This window comes from Drosophila pseudoobscura, chromosome X (genome assembly GCF_009870125.1).
Source record: "Drosophila pseudoobscura strain MV-25-SWS-2005 chromosome X, UCI_Dpse_MV25, whole genome shotgun sequence".
Lineage (NCBI taxonomy): Eukaryota > Metazoa > Arthropoda > Insecta > Diptera > Drosophilidae > Drosophila > Drosophila pseudoobscura.
The window spans coordinates 9,037,911-9,055,464 of NC_046683.1; the positions used below are offsets into that span (position 1 = coordinate 9,037,911).

At 42.7% G+C, this 17,554-nt stretch overlaps 1 protein-coding gene and 2 long non-coding RNA genes across 7 annotated transcripts in view; 1 reads left to right on the forward strand and 2 right to left on the reverse strand.

Moving 5' to 3' along the window:
• The window catches only part of RhoGAP19D (Rho GTPase activating protein at 19D), a 51,690-nt gene that overhangs the window by 16,998 nt on the left and 17,138 nt on the right, over window positions 1-17,554 (forward strand). For all 5 annotated transcript variants that reach the window (XM_033385349.1, XM_015186445.2, XM_015186444.2 and 2 more), the window contains exons 4-6: window positions 7,859-8,803; window positions 9,862-10,239; window positions 10,337-10,983. In XM_033385349.1, the coding sequence (XP_033241240.1) occupies window positions 8,480-8,803; window positions 9,862-10,239; window positions 10,337-10,983 (1,349 nt within the window). In that variant the 5' untranslated portion in view covers window positions 7,859-8,479. The remainder of the gene's footprint in view (window positions 1-7,858; window positions 8,804-9,861; window positions 10,240-10,336; window positions 10,984-17,554) is intronic.
• LOC6901647 (uncharacterized) lies at window positions 11,062-11,236 on the reverse strand. Its single transcript, XR_004470721.1, has 2 exons — window positions 11,201-11,236; window positions 11,062-11,134 (listed from the first exon to the last, which is right to left on the reverse strand). It is a non-coding gene; the product is annotated as an uncharacterized lncRNA (long non-coding RNA).
• LOC117185169 (uncharacterized) lies at window positions 11,494-16,406 on the reverse strand. The gene is made up of 3 exons (XR_004470720.1): window positions 15,728-16,406; window positions 12,788-12,904; window positions 11,494-12,733 (listed from the first exon to the last, which is right to left on the reverse strand). It is a non-coding gene; the product is annotated as an uncharacterized lncRNA (long non-coding RNA).

Genomic DNA, 17,554 nt, shown 5'->3' on the forward strand with positions numbered 1-17,554 from the left:
GGCGGCAACGGCATTTGATGAATGATATAATACGAAACCGATTACGAATTCCACCCGCACACAGACACACACACAGAGACAGACAGACAGACAATCGCAAGGCCATTGAGGGAGGGTGTGTGAGTAACTGTAAGAAAGAAGCTTTGCACGCAAGCAGTGTTCCTCCCTGCACTGCTTCGCTGCTGGCCAACACGCAGCAGCAGCAGCAACAGCTACGGGGAAAAAAAGGTCGTCGAATGAGGTCAAGGTAGCGGTTGCTATCTCTCTTTCTCCTCTGACCATTATCTCTGCCAGCCGCTGCCGCTATCTCTCCTGGGTACCTTCTTGGAGACCCCCTTGGATCCTTCAAGGGAAAACTGATTTAATATTCCCATCGAGGGTATCCAAGTCATCGGCTCCCCAAGAAAGGGAGGCACCTTCTTGCCTTTGTTTCTATTTTCCACATCATTTATTGATTTGTGGCATTTGAGAGATTTTTAAGGCGCTCACTCTCTTGTCTCTCTCTGCCGTTGCCTGAAAAAAAGGGGATAGATGATTGTGGGAGAGGTACAGGGACCATGGAACGAAAAAAAAAATACATAAAAACGCAGAAAACACAAACAAACAAACGATCGACGGCAGCGACGACGCTAAAAGAAGAACAAGAAAAAAAAGAGAGAAAGAAACATTAAATAAACAAAATTCGAAAATAAACGTAACACCAACGAAATAAAACACAAAAAACACGAGTAGGAAAACCTTCGAGGCAGTGGATGCGACTCGGGGATACCCTCCCCGAATCAGAGAGAAGGGAAAGGCCGCGGGATATACTGGAACCAATCTGAATGAAAGAAATGATAATTAAAAATGGAAAGGAAAGGAATAGATCAATTGGAATTATATCCCAAACAGGCAGCAATCCTGTAAAGGAGGAGACTCTCGGGGATTACCAGTACTGCTGTACTCCAAAGACGGCACGCGTGATGCAGCAGCGTCCCTCGGTCTGGCATGGTTATAGTGTATCGAAAATTGTGTGTGTACATAGCCTTTTCGAATGCGAATGAGAATGGGTGGCAAAGAGTGTGCCGTTCCGTGGGGAGAGGGCTGCCCGATGACACTTGGCAACAAGTTGAATGCCACATGAAGCAGTGAAGCAGTGAAGCAGGAGTCCATCCCTGCCAGAGAGGAGAGAGACACATGGGTTCGGTAATATATACATCGTGTATATAAACGAATGAATGGACGGCGAATGGGTGTACATACATAGATGGGTACATATATATATATATCTATATATATATATCTATATATATATATATACATATGTATATGGAGAATCGGCAATTGCTCTTTGATGTTTGTGTGTTTGCCGCAATATTTTCCACATATTCTCTTTACACATTCGCGCGCACTCGCGTGCACTCGTATTTCTTTGATTGTTTTGATGGATTCTATCACATTTGATGGACAGACAGATCGACAGATCGACGGTTGGATGGTGGCAGGGGGCGGGCGGGTTGGGGTTGGGGTTGTGGAGGTGCGAGGAAATTCTTTAGATAACCTCTGGGATGGGTGCAACTGATGGGGCCGGGGGGGTCTCTCGACTTCTTACACTTGAAACTTGAACTAGAGGTGTGACAGCCCCTTCGCCCACCCCCCTTTGTTTCCACCCACCTTCTCGCTCACTTCCACTAGTCACTGAAGCATTTTCTAGCTATTCTGCCTTTCAGCAAGCAGTGCAGAGCAGTATTTACACCTTTAAAGCAGTGGATTTGATCAGGAAAGCAGTGAAACTGACTTGAAAGCAGTTCATCTGCCTTGAAAGCTGTTCATTCCCAAGAGTACACCTTGCAAGCAGTGCTTTAATATGTTCAGCAGTTCCTACACTGATCCCAGCAGTGCTTTTAATGCTAGCAAGCAGTGCTTTCGCATGTAAGTCCGTTCATTGGCCTGCCAAGCAGTTATTTGTTACGGATAAACCTCTTAAGCAGTTGTTTCACCCGTAAAGCAGTGGAATTTGGACACGAGGCCCCGTCCCTATACCATCCTATCCCCTCCCACCATTTCTCTTGCCCTCTCCCTGTGCCTGCTTTTAGAGAGGCGCTCTCTCGCAGGGGATCCTTGCTCGCCTTTGTTTATCCCCACCTCTAGACCGCCTGTCCGTTAATCAGAGCTCCCCCCACTGATTCATATGCGTACATCTGTATATAGACAGACTTCCCGTATATGAGTGATTTATCGCGTTGATATCGCTGCTTGCATTGTACTTTTGTTTCTTCTTGTGTCGGCTTTATGTTCCTACTTGTACGAGTATATTGTATATTTTATATTTTTTATCGACTTTCGACTTCTGCGAATTTCGATCGACAAAGAAATCAAGAATAAAAATTAAGTCTAGGCATAACTGTAATATATACAGATACAGATACAAATATATATAAATGTATCTGTAATTGCACGTACAAATCGCAATGCCCCCGATGCGTGTGTCTTTCTTGATTTTTGCTCGACTGTTTTTTTTTTTTTTGTTATCGATTCTGATACTGATTCTAGTACAACAAAAGCCAGCCCCCATATCAAATCGTATCGTATCGTATCATATATAAAAGAGGTGTCGTCTAGCCCTCGTTTTCCGCCGTCTATTTGTTTGCTAGTGTCCCCCGAGATATGGAACCACTGGCGTGGGGCTATCTCTTGAAATGAAATTGTAATGACAACAGGGAGAGATACGGATAGATACGATAGATAGGAGTACACCAGAATGAAAGGTGGAACAAGAGAAGGGAGTGTTACCGCAATACCCTCTACCCTCCGCCCTCCACCCTTTATGGTTGGTATACTATTGCGATTCTCTCCTGGCAATCCTTTCAGCAAGTATTTTCCTTTCTTAAATAGATTCTGAAAAAAGAGGGACTGCGGCTATATCTTCTCCGGCTATGGAAAACTACGTGTACCCTTCTGATATTAACGGTGGCGTTCCATCCGATTGATATACGATTCTGATTAGAACAGGAGTGGCTCTTCCACACAATAATCCCCCACTCGAATTCCCCCCATACCGATACAAAAGATCTTTTGTTCTAATCTTATCGAATTCGAATGGAATTTCTTGGAACATTAATTGTCGTTTTCCTTTTCCTGCTTGAATCGAGCTCAAAAACTGAACAAACGAAAGGAAATGGAATGGATAGTTAGCTGCTAAGCCACACTGGAAGAGAGAGACGATAGAGGCAACCATTTTTGGCGTCTGCTAGAGAGGATTTGTGATGATTCTGCGTATACGATTCTCATATATCTTATAGCTTTTGGATGGATTGAATAAAAAAATTAATAATAATTTAATACAAAAAAATTAAAAAATGAAAAATTATAACAATTAAAAACAACAATTAAAAATTATAAAAATAAAAAAAAATCAATAATAAATAAAGAAGTAAAATATATAACCAATATTAAAAAAATAAAATATATAATAGCAAATATTAAAAAAATTAAATTGAATAAAAAGTAAAAATTAAAGAAAATTAAAGTGGACATCGCTTGTTCCATCCACAGCAGTAAACAGCAGAGAGGAGACCTCTCGTGGAGAAAAGGACCAAAGCAAGGTTGCATTTTGTGAACTCTGTTACCGACCCCTTTTTTCTCAGCTTTGAATGCATTTTGAGCTTTGTTCTTGTGTTATTTTTGACTCCTACTTCTCTCTTAACTCAAAAAAGGGAGAGCTCCGACGAGAGGCAGCACTAAAGGGCTGTACAGAGAGAGAGAGAGAGGGAGAGGGATGGGGGGGTGAGGCAACTGCAATCTGATTGATCCATGGCCCTGATCCAGCGATTATTCTTATTTCCATTAGCCACCACATCCCCATACACCCCCCACCACCCGATTAATAGGCTGTTTTTGTTTTCTTTCAGCCGTCTTTTTTCTACTTAATTCTCATTTAATCTCGTTTTGGTTTCGGATTGTTGTTTATGTGACGCCCCCCGAAACAAAAGAAAACAACTTTGATTGATGTAATTCTGCGGATCTCTCTCTCTCTCTCCCTCTCTGTCTCTCTGTCTCTCTCTCCCTCTCTGTCTCTCTCTCCCTCTCTCTCTGTTCCTCTTGCCTTCTCTACTGCTTGGCCGTTCTGTACTTTTACCGTTCGTTTGCTCATTACACGCCTGTTCTACCTTCATTCGCTCTCCACTGCTGGTCCTCTGCTTCAATCTTCCATGGAATACGGGCGATACGACGGACGATACGGTGTTCGTTTTATTTCTTTCGGGCTTCTTCTTTGTTTCGTTTTTTCTTTCTTTTCTTTTTTTTGTATACCCTGTATTTTTCAAGAGCGAGTGATGTGGATCTTGGAATAACTCTATTGAAAATTTTCTGATTTTTAAATTTAATATTTCTCATATTTTATTTATGTTTTATTTTTGATAATTTTCATATTTAAATTACATATTTTTCATATTTAATTTCAATATTTTTCATATTTAATTTCAATATTTTTTAAACAAATTTAATATTTTTTATATATTTTGAAGTATTTTTTTATATATTTTAAAGTATTTTTTATTAAGATATATATATGTATTTGATATATGGGCTTTATTAAAAATATTTTTTTAATGCCTTTATATTTAAATCAAAGGGAATTCTATTTAATTTCCATACATTTGTATTTAAAACCCGAATATTTAATTTAAATTTTGATTGCAATTTTCAAATGGAGTGATAGAACTATAACATTGTCTCTTAAAAATCATTATGATCCCATACTCGCTGTTGTGCTAGATATATCACATCTTGTAGATATTCAAGGTATCTTGTAGTCCGGAAGATTCTCTCTCGCTTCTCCCACTCGCGCAACGAGTAGTGCAAAACAATCAATATAATTGTGTTATCAACGAAAGCACGGCAAAGGAAGGAACCGAAAAGGCAACAACAAAACACTAGAAAAGCTGTTAAGTAAAGTCGTCAATAAATAAATAGAAAGAAAGAAAAAAACTGAGCAACTGGTTCCTCTGTTTGTTTTGTTTGTCCGTGATATCATATTTTGTAAGGCGGAAAAACAATCAATTTCCATGCCTGTCGATGTGTGGAAGAACGTACATTGTTTTTATTTTTTGCTTAAGAAAATTTAAGGAAAATTAATAACCAACAACATGCATGTCGTGTGCATGAAAAAACCCTACAGACATGTCGTGTGGATGAAAAATCCGTACAGACATGTCGTTGGATATTGCTGATCGACTGCAAAAAATAATGTCCAAAATGCATGTCGTGTGCATGACTGCTGCCGTTAAGGGTTCTGGTTGCTGGTTGCTGGGTATTGCACTACCCTGCTGCCTCGCTCAGCCTTCAATCGTCTATCGCGTTTCCATTTGCTGATAACTCTGATATATAGGTCGTTATATGATGTTGTTTTTGTGAAAAAAACAGAAGCCAAAAGTCAGTAGCCGGCTAAAACACTCATGTTTTCTGTTTTTAATGATTTGCCATTCTGTTTCTTTTCGGTTTTACTTGAAGATTATCTGTGCTGCTGGTCTCCCACTCCCCCCGTCCCTCTCCCCCCCTCCCTTCCCTTCCCTCCCTCTCTGTGTACAAGTACGATCGTATATCTATTGCCTTGAATGACTTGTGACACACTTGAGCGAGCGACTGAGTGAGTGGCGCGGTGGAGAGCCGCAGAAACCACTTTGACAATTGCAATTACTAGTAACAAAAAAAAAAAACAAAAAAAATGGGAGGAGAATGGGGCAATTATAGAGTATCTTTGTATCTCTCTATCTGTATCTGTATCTGTATCTGTATCTGTTGCTCTGTTACTCGTAATTACATATGTTTTAGCTCTGAAATTATTATTGTCTGTCTGTCGTGCAGTGCGGTTTCTCGTTGTTTAATTACGAGACGTAAAAAGCAAATGAAGAAATATATATAAAAACAAATCTTTAAATTAGCAGGAAATCATACAAAGACAGACAGGGAGAGGGAGGGAGAGAGTGGGAGAGGGAAAGGCAGAGCCAGAGAGACATATGTAAATCCTTTGGCAAGTCAAGGACGCTTGACCCTTCACTGGGCCAGCGCAGGGCCTTTGACCTTATCGCTGGGCCAATTAAATGGAACTCCCAGGGGTACCATGGGGTCATGGACCCAACCAGACGGCAGCAGCAGGGGGTGCCAGCATTTGAGAACTATGAGAAAAGAGTGCCACTACACCAATTATGCGATTGAAAAGCTCTTGTAGATCGTTCTAGACTCTAGATGGAATGAGAAATGGTTTCCCCACTCAATATTCAATATGGATGGTACTTTTGTGGCCCCCCACCCAACCTCTGCTGAATATTCTTTTAAAATTAAATGGAAGGATACAGAAAGCAGTCGAACCATGAGCACAAGGGCAGGATTTGAAGCGACGAAGGGCCACCGAAAAGGATGATCGGATCATTATCCAGTGTGGTGTCACTGTTTCCATCTCCACGATGATGTGATATCCCACCATCTTTCTGTCAATGACATTTGGGGGAACGCCCCGCCCCGCTGAATGGGGGTATTAACCCTTTCCTTGCCCCATCTGTTTGTTTTGGCCTTCAAGACAGAAAAAAAAAAACATTAAAAGTTGCTGTATTTTTATTTCTATTTCATTTTTCGTTTTCATTTCTTTTGGGCTTGAAAGTTTTTCTCGTTTTGTTTTTTTGTGAGGCGTCAGACGGCAACAAACTGTGGAACGACAAACTCTGTGTATCGTCATTATATCAGGGATCATTATGATCATCCCCATATGTCCGATTACAGTTAGTTGAGTGCTTTTTAACCGCTTTTTACTGGAGCTGAAAAAACACCAAAGCTTACAAAAAAAAAAAAACAAAAAACAAAAACCTTTTACAGCTTTAATTACAATGCATATAAAAAAAAAAAACAAAAACAAAAAAGAAGAAATACAGCCTCAGCCATAACTCGCGTATGATCGTGTGTCCGCTGGACATTGACCATCAAATCGGTGGCGAGGAGTTGCGTGGAGAGGGGTGGAGAGGGGCGGGGCGGTGAAAACTGAAAACTGTAGCAGCAGGCACGCCTCGTCGCATTTGCCACATGAACCTCCTCGTCACTCAATCGCATGACGACACAGAAAAACCGCCCCCCAAAAAGTACGATTTTGTTTTTGTTTTTGTTGTTGTTTTGTTTCTAGGGTTTACTGATCTCTGACCTTTTCGTAATACTTGGGCTCTAAAGTGGGGTTTTCCACCAGCAAAGCTATGAATACTTTGCTTCCATTTATTTTTGTATACAAGAATGAACTGCCATGCACTTTGATCTAATGTTTCTGAGCTTTAGAACAGGGAATTTCAGAAGGAACCATTATAAAAAAATGCAATTAAGAAATACGAATTATTATGGTTCTCTGTGGGGAATTTTCTACGGATTGGATTCGGAATACCTAAAGATTTACTACTACATGGTCATAAAAATACATAAAAACACCCATAAACAAATATAAATAAATATAAAAAAAATATATAAATAGATAAAAAAATATAAATATAAATCAATAAATTTAAAACAAAAATAAATAAATATAAAAAAAGCAAAAATACATTCCGTCATTACTTTGAAATAAACATAAATAGTATGTGGATAAAATATTGAATTTTATTTAATTTATTTTCAATTTAAATATGAAAGATATTTTTTTGTAATACTAAATATATTTAAACCAAATCTCTCCATATTTATGTCCTCACACTTTTCTATTTCTGGAGAAAATATACCCAATACTAGAGTATATTTCACAGACTTTTTATCTATCAATATCTATCCGCTCCAATATCTAAAAGTATTTTAGTATTTTGATCCATCTTTTTTTTAACCACGAAATTTCCTTTTTTCCCAATTTCAGATCGTACTACTCCATTGGGGATCCATGGGATAAGCAGTGAAAAACTTATTCTAGGGAAAGTAAATATGATAATATCCAGCGCTACGATGGGCCTCGTGGCGCCAAAGCGCCGTTTATTTGCAACGCATCTCAGACGCTAAAAGCCAAAGAGATAGAATAATAATAGTAGGAGCCGCAGTCGCAGCGGTGGGCCAGTGCCAGGGCCAGCACCAGCACCAGCACTCCCCCCCTTCCGAACGCCACCCGCCCCCACCCACAAATGAGGAGGGGTGGGCAACGACGGGCCAACAACAGGTTGAGGAGCACATACATAGGCAAAAGCCCACAACAAAATCAAAAGCAAATGCCAGAGCAAAGGCAAAGGCAAAAGCAAAAGCAACAAAAACACGACAAATAGAAAGAAGCAGACAAAATAAAACAGAGAAAACCACCAAAACCGCAAAAACAACAAGCAGAGAAGCCACCGAAAGAGAGCGGCAGACCAACCGACCGACCGACCGACCGACCGACCGACAGGACCGACCGGGCAGGCGTGAGAGTAAAAGAGGGAGAGAGTAATCCAATCAAAAACCAAACACAAACGCAGCAGAGCAGCAGCAGCCGACCGGCAGCGACAGCAAAATGTTACAAAACTCGAACGCAGCTGCAGCGGCACAGGCAGCGGCGCAGGCTGCATCGGCAGTGGCCGCACCATCGACTGCAGCAGCAGCGACAGCAACGGCAGCAGCAGCGGCGGCAGCGGCAGCAGCAGCAGCAGCGGCAGCGGCGGCGGCTAATAATGCTGCAATTGCCGCCTCATCCATACAACCGAAGCTGATTGTCATACGAAGGCGTCCGTATCAGGGCTTCGGCTTTACGCTGCGTCACTTTATTGCCTATCCACCGGAAGATGATGGCAACGCAGCAGCGGCCGCTGCGTCGGCCGGCGTCACCAGCTGGTCACAGGTGAGAAACGGTGGGAAAGGGAAGGCAGGGCAGACCTTGCGAAAGGAAACGAAGAGAGCGAGCGAGCGAGCGAGTGATTGAAAGAGAGCGCCGACTGCGCTGGCGCGCCGGTCAAGCAGAGAGGTGCAATTAGTCATCCGACTGCCGCTGCCCGTCCACTTTTGCTTTTTTTTTTCTTTCCTTCTTTCTTTCCCGCATGCAAATTTCGTGTGACAGAGAGGGAGAGCGTAAACAGGCTTGCAGGGAGTAAACTTTCAATGCTGTGGAGCACAAACTCTTCTGCCGGCTCTGATGACGACGCGCTCTGTCGCGTTACGTGAGCGGCGGCATTGGCAGCGGCAGCGGCAGCGCACGCGCGACTTATTCAAATTGCGACTATTTTGTGTTGCTTTCTTTTTGCTTTTCATTTGCGAGCGACGATGCCTTACAGCAGCGGGCATATGCGGCTTATCAAGAGGTTTGCCCAGGTACCCAATTTGTGCGGATTAATATAAATATTCGAAGAAGAAGAAGATGCATTGAAAGGGTATTCCGAATGGACGGAATCCATATTTCTCTTCACATTCGCCTCATTTTTTTTTGTTGTATTTTGTTTTTGCACTAATTTGCGTTTTGTTTTTGCTTTTTAATATTGAAAAGCATAGCCCCCGCTCTGGCTCGCTCTCTCTCTTTCCCGACACTCTCTTTAAGCTGCCGTTACACGATACCTTTTCCACCGACGCTTTTTTTGTGTGGTCTGTAAGGGCTTTTGAGTATAAAAATATATTATTTATGATCGATGGAGTGGAAGGTTTGTTTTTGCCAATCGATGAACAAAGTGTCGGTGGAAAGCGTACGATGGAGCTGGATCAGCGGCACGCTCTCTCGATCCCAACGGCGGAGCTCGGCTCTCGCTCTCTTGCGCTCGCGCGCGCTCTCTCTCGCCGCGCTATCCGCTCTCCTGGGTGAATGTGTTGTTGTTGTTGTTATTTGTTTCACGATTTATGTGCCTTAAACTGTTGTTGTTTTCTCTCTGTTTTGTGCTTTTTGGTCTTCATTTCTTCGTCGCTTGTGTGTAGGAAGCATCCACTGGAGGTGGCAGCAACAGCAACAACAGCAACAGACACAGCCACAGCGGCAGCAGCAGCAGCAATAGCAACAGCAACAGCAACAACAGCAACAGCAACAGCGCTGCTGCCGGAATGGAGCCGCCACCAACATCACCGACATCGCTGCCGCCATACCAGGTGAAAGCGATGGAGACCATTTTCATCAAAGAGGTGCAGGCGAACGGACCGGCCCACTATGCGAACCTCCAGACGGGCGACCGAGTGCTGATGGTCAACAATCAGCCGATTGCGGGCATTGCCTACAGCACCATCGTTTCGATGATCAAGCAAACGCCGGCGGTGCTCACGCTGCACGTTGTACCCAAGGAATGCGATGTGCTACAAATGGTGAGCAGAAGATGATGATATATATATATTCTATGTATCTAATCTATTACCCCTTATCTCTATCTCTCACTTCCACTCTCACTCTCTCTCTCTAAAGCACTATACAAGCATTGCCCATACGCCGGAATCGAATCGGTTGACAATGTCAACGCACTCGCCATCGCACGGGCATGGGCATACGCTGCTGGCCAATGGAACGATCAATGCCTCCTCCGCCGCCGCCACCACAATCCAAAAATCCACATTTCCACAACAACAACAACAACAGCAGCAACAACAACAACAACAGCAACAACAGCAGCAGCAACAGTTGATCTCATATCCCGCTGTGGCTGCCACATCATCGCCGGCATCCTCGCCGCATCAGCATCAGCATTCACATACGTATCCGCATTCGCATTCGCATCCGCATCCTCTTCAATCACATCCTTCACATGGACATGCACCGCCCCTGCATGGCGGTAGTCGATCTGCCAGCATAAGCAGCACCACCAGCGGAGGAGTCGTCTCCATGAGTCATTATCATCAGCAGCAACAACAACAACAACAGCAGCAGCAGCAGCAACAACAACAGCAGCATCATCATCGTCATCCGGCTCTCAGTGGCGGCAGCAGTAGCATTGATTTCGGTGATATGGCCCTGGGCCTGCGTCAGCATCCGCATCAGCATCAGCATCTCTATCAGCAGCAGCAGCATCATCAGCTGCTCTCCACCGGCGGCGGCAGCAGTGGCGCCTTCATGCGGTAAGTCAATAAACTTTGTTGTTCCCACCCCCTCCCCATACACCCCTCCCCCCCACACACAAATGAAAGAAAGAAACATTTGGATTACATCAGATTTTTGATCTAGAAACAGATTAATTGTGTAAACCACTAACAATTTAAGCGCCAGAGCCTGCCAAAAAAAGAGGTAAAGGGAATAGAGTTACAAAGAAATTAGGCCTTAACAATTGGTCCTCACCTGAAGATGGAAGATAGAATTTTGGAGAATTTAAGAAGACTCCCATAGATTGCGATTTAAGGATGCAACATCATGCCGTCGAAATGCTTGGCAATGGGAATGGATACCGCAAAGAAAGCATAGCTCTTGATTATGTCCCAGACGAGCGGTTCGTTGTACAGTACACTGCAAATAAAGCGAATCTTGCGAACACGGCTCGTCAGATCAATCATATTCCGTCTGTAATGTAAAGAGAGAAAAACAAAACTAAAACGAAGTCAGTCTTCTAATTGATATTCTTGACCCTTACCTGCTGGTGGCTTTTTGGCTAATTATTTGTAAGAACTATTATTCGTAATTTGTATATGAAGTGTTGTGAGACTGAGACAGAGAAGTGTTGTGCTTTGAAATATTTAACAGGGATTACTTGATTATCCAATTTCCAAAAAACAACAGAAATGAATTGAATAAATATTGGGGCTAATTAATGGATAATCATCATTATCCAGCCAATGGCCATTGAGTTTTGAGCTCAGTTCCAAGCAGGATGTGTGGCATTGGATCTCTGGCTGGAAAGTGTTAAATTTCAACGTGACATCCGGCCTCTCATTTGGCCTTGACAAATGTTTAGCCACAAATTGGTATTGTAATTTTGATTGAGCATTTCCGAATAATTGAATAAGTGCTCGAAAGAATGCACATTAGAGGAAATTTGAGCAAGAGAGGAGCATGATTGCTATCAGAATACAAGAGCATAAAAGTTGGCATTAAATAGGATAAAAAAAGGAACTATTTCTACCAAGAATACAGAGATCTATGCATGTACAAATGTAAGGAACAGGGATGGTGATGCATATAGGAAATAGATCAAAGACTCCTAGTTCTCTGCACAAATTTCGCATAAGTGAACGGCATACATTCGTTACAAGTGATCCCAGTGTTTGTTACAATGAAACAATGAAATATATACACCGTATAAAACCGTGTAAAAAAAGACAGTGATCGAAAACGCACAAAAACCGAAAGAGAAACCAATATGTACATATTCTCTTTATGCTCTTTCTTGTTTTCGTTTGGTTTCTAGCTGTTTGTGAGCTGTGTGTGTTTTTATATATTTGTGTTGTTATTTTAAACCGTGTTAAATGGAATAAAACCGTGTAAAAACTTCGATTTTCTAACCGTGTTATTTCAAAACCGTGTAAAAAAAGACCATGTAAAAACAAAATTAGGTGTATATCGGAAAAAGATACAATACTATGGTATGTCTGAAGAGTCATTCGAACATCGAATGGCACTACATACTAGAGGTGTCTAAACAAGTGTCTTACAACCGATGAAAGATACGCAGAATTCCGTATGTTCCCATGTAAAAGTCCCCGGTTGTTTGTCGGGCGTGTCATGGGAGAAGTCCCCACAACTCAGGACACTCTCATTCACGATTCAGACAGGTTTCATTGGGAGACAGGTTAAGATTTCCCCCAGTTTTTATTGGGGGGGCTTGCTCTTCGATGTAGAAATATTTCTGCATTCAGTATTCCTCTGTCCGCCAGATAACTAAAATTTAAATGAAATTACTATTAAGATTTCTGTATGTGAAAATGAACAAACTTTCTGCATGAATCCTGGGCCATCACTCCTCCTGCAGCTGCAGATATGTGCATGTGTGATTTGTGGATGGCCAGTCGTCTGTTGAGCCATGAAAAAAGTGGCCAAAACCAATCAGAGCTGAAACATAAACAAGCAAATTCTCAATACACGAAATTTTTTTCGCAATTTCTGGATGGAGGGGAAAAAGAGCAGAGAAAATCAGGCTGCTGATGAGCTAAATGACATTATTAATGTCATAACAACAACCCAACGAGAACGGAACGGAACGGACCGGAATGTAACGAACAATGCGAATAATTAAAGACAATTGTAAATGGAAGACTGTACGAAATGCATCAGACCCACAAAACCCTGGTCACTGGATTCTACCGCCGCCAGTGAAGTCCAGTTTTTTGCTTTGTTTTTTTTTTCTGTGGCAATAATTTATATGAGGGGCATACATCCCCAACCCCCAGCACCCGTCTCTCGCCCATGAAAATTATGGAAAATCCGACAAAATATGTTGGGGTCTGTCTCTGTGTCGCCCCTCCCTTCTGATTTGTATTTTTTTGGGTGATTTCATCAGAATTTCTCTTCAAACGAGTACTCTCATCTCTCGTCTCTCGTCTGGCATACATACGAGTATTTTCCAACCATTGTTTTCCCCATCGCATCTGTACGGAATGAACATTTATATGCCATGCGTGTACATTTGTCTCTGGTATGTATATTTCATTCTATATATGGTCAGTGATGGAATAAATCCGACTCCAGGATTCAAACAAAAAGAACAACAAGACCATATAGAAGGTAATTGATTACTTGAGGAATAAACAGAAAATTGATTGAGAAAGAAAGCATAAAACGGGAAACTTCTAGTCAGAATCTCTGGTTTAAATACTGGAAATGATATTCCAGTCCCAGAAGCAAGCCTTAGTACGGGGTAGGCTCTTGGAAACCGCTGCACATCGTCTCTCCATAGATCGGACAAGGTCGTACTCACCCCAAACATGTTATCTCTCCAACCTTTGGCGCTTACCTTTACCAACTACTCCTCTCCTTCGTTGTTCACGGTTTACATTTATCTTTGCTGGGAAATTTGTCACGTTTTTGTCTCAATGTGGCTTTTTCTCCCCTCCAAACATGATGTGTGGCGTGACGTAGAGCAGAGATAGAGATTACTCAATGCCAAAACTTACTTTCTCCAGAACATCGGTACGTGTAGAACGGAGCGAATGGGAAAGGAGGCATACAATAGTTCCTCCTTCGTGGCATGAATAATACTCGTAGATCTTCCACAAAAGAGCGAACTACAATCGGTTGAGATCCGAAAAGCTCTCGGTATGCTTTTACCTAAGCTGACAAAAGGGTTTGCTAGCGAGTGTCTAGTAGAGCCCTGCATGAACGGGCGAACGAATCGATTCGTTGGGATTCGGGGACTCGCTTTGAATCGCTCGCCCAACACGGACTGAACGAAGCAACTCAGATCTGAACGAAAGAGAACATAGAGAGAACGAGTAAGCAGTACAGAGCACCCTCGCCTGTAAATATGTATTCTTATGGGTGCCGAGTATGCGACATGTTTGTGCATGCACAATACCCATGTGTGCAATAATGTTGGACATGCGATGATTTTTCCGACGAATCCCAGCAGAAACATGTTGACGGGGTGATTCGAACGCATTAAAGGGGAACGAGTATAGCTGTGATTCTATGAATACTGTGGATCCAGGAAGAGCTCTTGTGAAAGAATCTAAGCGGTGACAGTCGGCCGAGAAATGCCTGTGTGTGTGAATGGCTAATGGTCTCCTTTTCTTGTTGTTTTCCATCCACTCTTTCGAGCTGTAACTGTACGTAAAATGTGAGCAAAACAAAGTGGTCTAAACAATTTCCCACTTATTCAGTTTTCACGTCCATCAACCAAGCTAAAGGGGCTCCAATGTGAGATTTGTGTGTGTTTGTGGGGCCCCGTGGTCGTTGTCGCATATGAATTATTGAGAATAAATTATTTTAATATGCAAAACGCAATATCGAACATTTTTCACCCTTTTAGCGACCCTCCTACCCTGTTCCCCTGTGCCCCTGGCCATAATCCAATGGCCCTGTCGTCGTCGTCTCACATTGCGTATACGCAGCGTTGTTGCATATGAATATGAATAAATAAATCAATTAATATACAGTAAAAAGTTCAGCAACAAAAGCAATAACACAACTCATTGACTAATGAAGAAAGAGTCAGTTGATAGAGAGACGCAGAGGGGGAAAGAGAAAGAGAGAGAGAGAGAGATAAAAGCCACTGCAATACCTTGTACAGAAATCGGAGTGTAAATGGATATACCCGATACTCGACACCGACACTGGCACCCCACCCGAAAGCCCCAGTATTTCGCCCGAACAATACACAATAACAATAGCGTTTTTGTATATATTTATATATATATATATTTTTTTTTTTTTGTAACTTGCCGACGTCGTCACACGAATATTTGTTACCGCGCGCGCGCGCGCGTTTGTTCCTCTATTGTTAAACAATTACGAGAAATATTTAATTGAATTTTGTATGGGCGACGCACAAAAAAACAGAATCAGTGGGGAATCAGGGCAGAAGAAGCGAAGAACTGGTGGGATTTGTCCAGAGGAAGAAGCAGTGGAAGCGGACAGAAGAAGCAGTGAGATCTGCCAGAGGAAGAATCAGTCGAGGGAGCAAGAACAAGCAGTGGGAGCTGGTGAGAAAAAAGGGCAGCTAATCTGTATCTGGCAGAGCAACAGAAAGATCGGATAGAAGAAGCAGGTGGAATCTGAACGAATAGAAGAAGCAGTATATTCATGGAAGACAAAGCAGTAGCCGGCCTCTGCCAGAGGAACAAGCAGGGATATCAGATACATACGATACTGTAAATCGTTCTTTATTTTACCTTTCTTAAGCACTATACGTCTATAAGGACTATACGTCGTACTTACCTGTTGATGATGCTGCTTTTTGGCAGCAGTTCAGGCTGTGTTCAGCAAGCAGTGGTTTGTGCTAGAGATAAGAGAATCCGTGCAATCAAAGCAGTTCAAGAAGGCAGAACAAACACTGCCGCCGAATAGAAGCAGTGCAGACGCGCAGAAAATTGTGCAGCGGAAGCGCCAACAGAGGCAGTGACTGCAGGCAGCACAGTGGCAGTGGCAGTGGCAGTGGAAGCAGCAGAGGCACTGGCAGAAGCAGAGGCAGTGGCAGCAGTAGCAGCAAGGAGGGGGCATACATAGGTCAAATCATTCGGCTATCAACCATGAGAGGAGCGGTATTTCGTTGGTACAGCGGGGGCGTCTGAGGTGCGCGGATAGGAGATGGCAAATAAAACGAAGAACCACGCCCACGCCCAGGAATGCATTCATCGAGATGTGTGCTACGACGCAACCAGACAGCAAGACACCACAACAGACTCTCCCATCCATTCAGAGAGAGAGAGAGAGAGAGTGAGGTTGGGAGAGAGATTCCTATACCCTGTGTTCCACTTTGCAGCCCTTGAGGCATATGGGTTTCAACTGTTGATGATGCACAAGAAGGCGCTCTATTGATTCCAGAGCATTACTGACGCATTACGAGCGTCGAAGAGAATCCCCGCGAATCGAAAAACAAAATACATGTCGTGTCTAATCTTGAATTTCTGCAAATTGTAAGATATAGGGCTTGTTTGAAGGAGTAGCTCATAATAAACCACTAATCATCTTCTAAATAAGGAAAAACAAGAACCAAAATTTCTTGGACACTCACCAAATACATTAGGCCAAAGAGAGTGCTCATTAAAGAGGGTATACCATGGTCCCAAACGTATATGTTGTCAAATGTTTGTCCCTACATTAAGATGGAAATTGAGACGAGTTCCGATTGAGTTTGGAGTAGCCGTCGTTCCCTTCGGCACGTGTACTTCAGGGGCACCAAGTACGAGCTCGCAAGTACATACGCGATTATAAGTACGAGTAAGTATTTATTAACATGGGTACAAACAGATGGATGTACTTCACTGTACAGTACTCGCACTCGTATCTTATGCGCATATGTAAGTAGGTATCTAGATAATTGTATAATGGCAACACGTTTTTCTTGAGCCTGGATCCACCGTCAACTTTTTCGCTGCTGCAGACGTTGTTGCTGCTGTTTTGGGCTTCACGTTGGCGTTGCCCCTGCCGCTGTCGCTGCCGCTGCCTTGTCCGTGTCCCAAACATAAGTTGACCTTCAATATGGAATACTCGCACTTGTGTGCTTATGCGCGGGTACTTTGAGTACTTACACACAACTGTACCGCTCTATAACGCATTATCCTTCCACGTGCACTCATTCGTTTTTGTTTGTGCATTTATAACTCGACTGACTGATTGATTGATTGATGGGTGGCGAAAATGTCGACACCCCAAAAGCAGAGCAGCAGAAGAGCAAAATCCATAACAAAATTTCCACAATGCGTGTGGCATATGCATGAGCGCGCACAGTGGCATGTGTGCTCCTCTTCCACCTCCTCCTCTGGATGCGATGCGGTGTATCTTGTGCAACAAAATGTCCACCGCATCTTTTGTCGACGGTTTTCCATGCTGCCCAATTAGTTATCGATACGAAACCGCATGTCAGGTCATCTCTTTCTTTATTTAGTTAATCATTCGTGAATATTTCTCCTACCGATGGGTGATGCTGCATGTCGCGTGATTTGGTTTTCTTTCTCTACTTAATGTTTCCTTAATGATACATCAAATGATCTTTGATTGATCTGGAATAAGTTCTGTTATTCCACCGATAGGTGATGCTGCAAG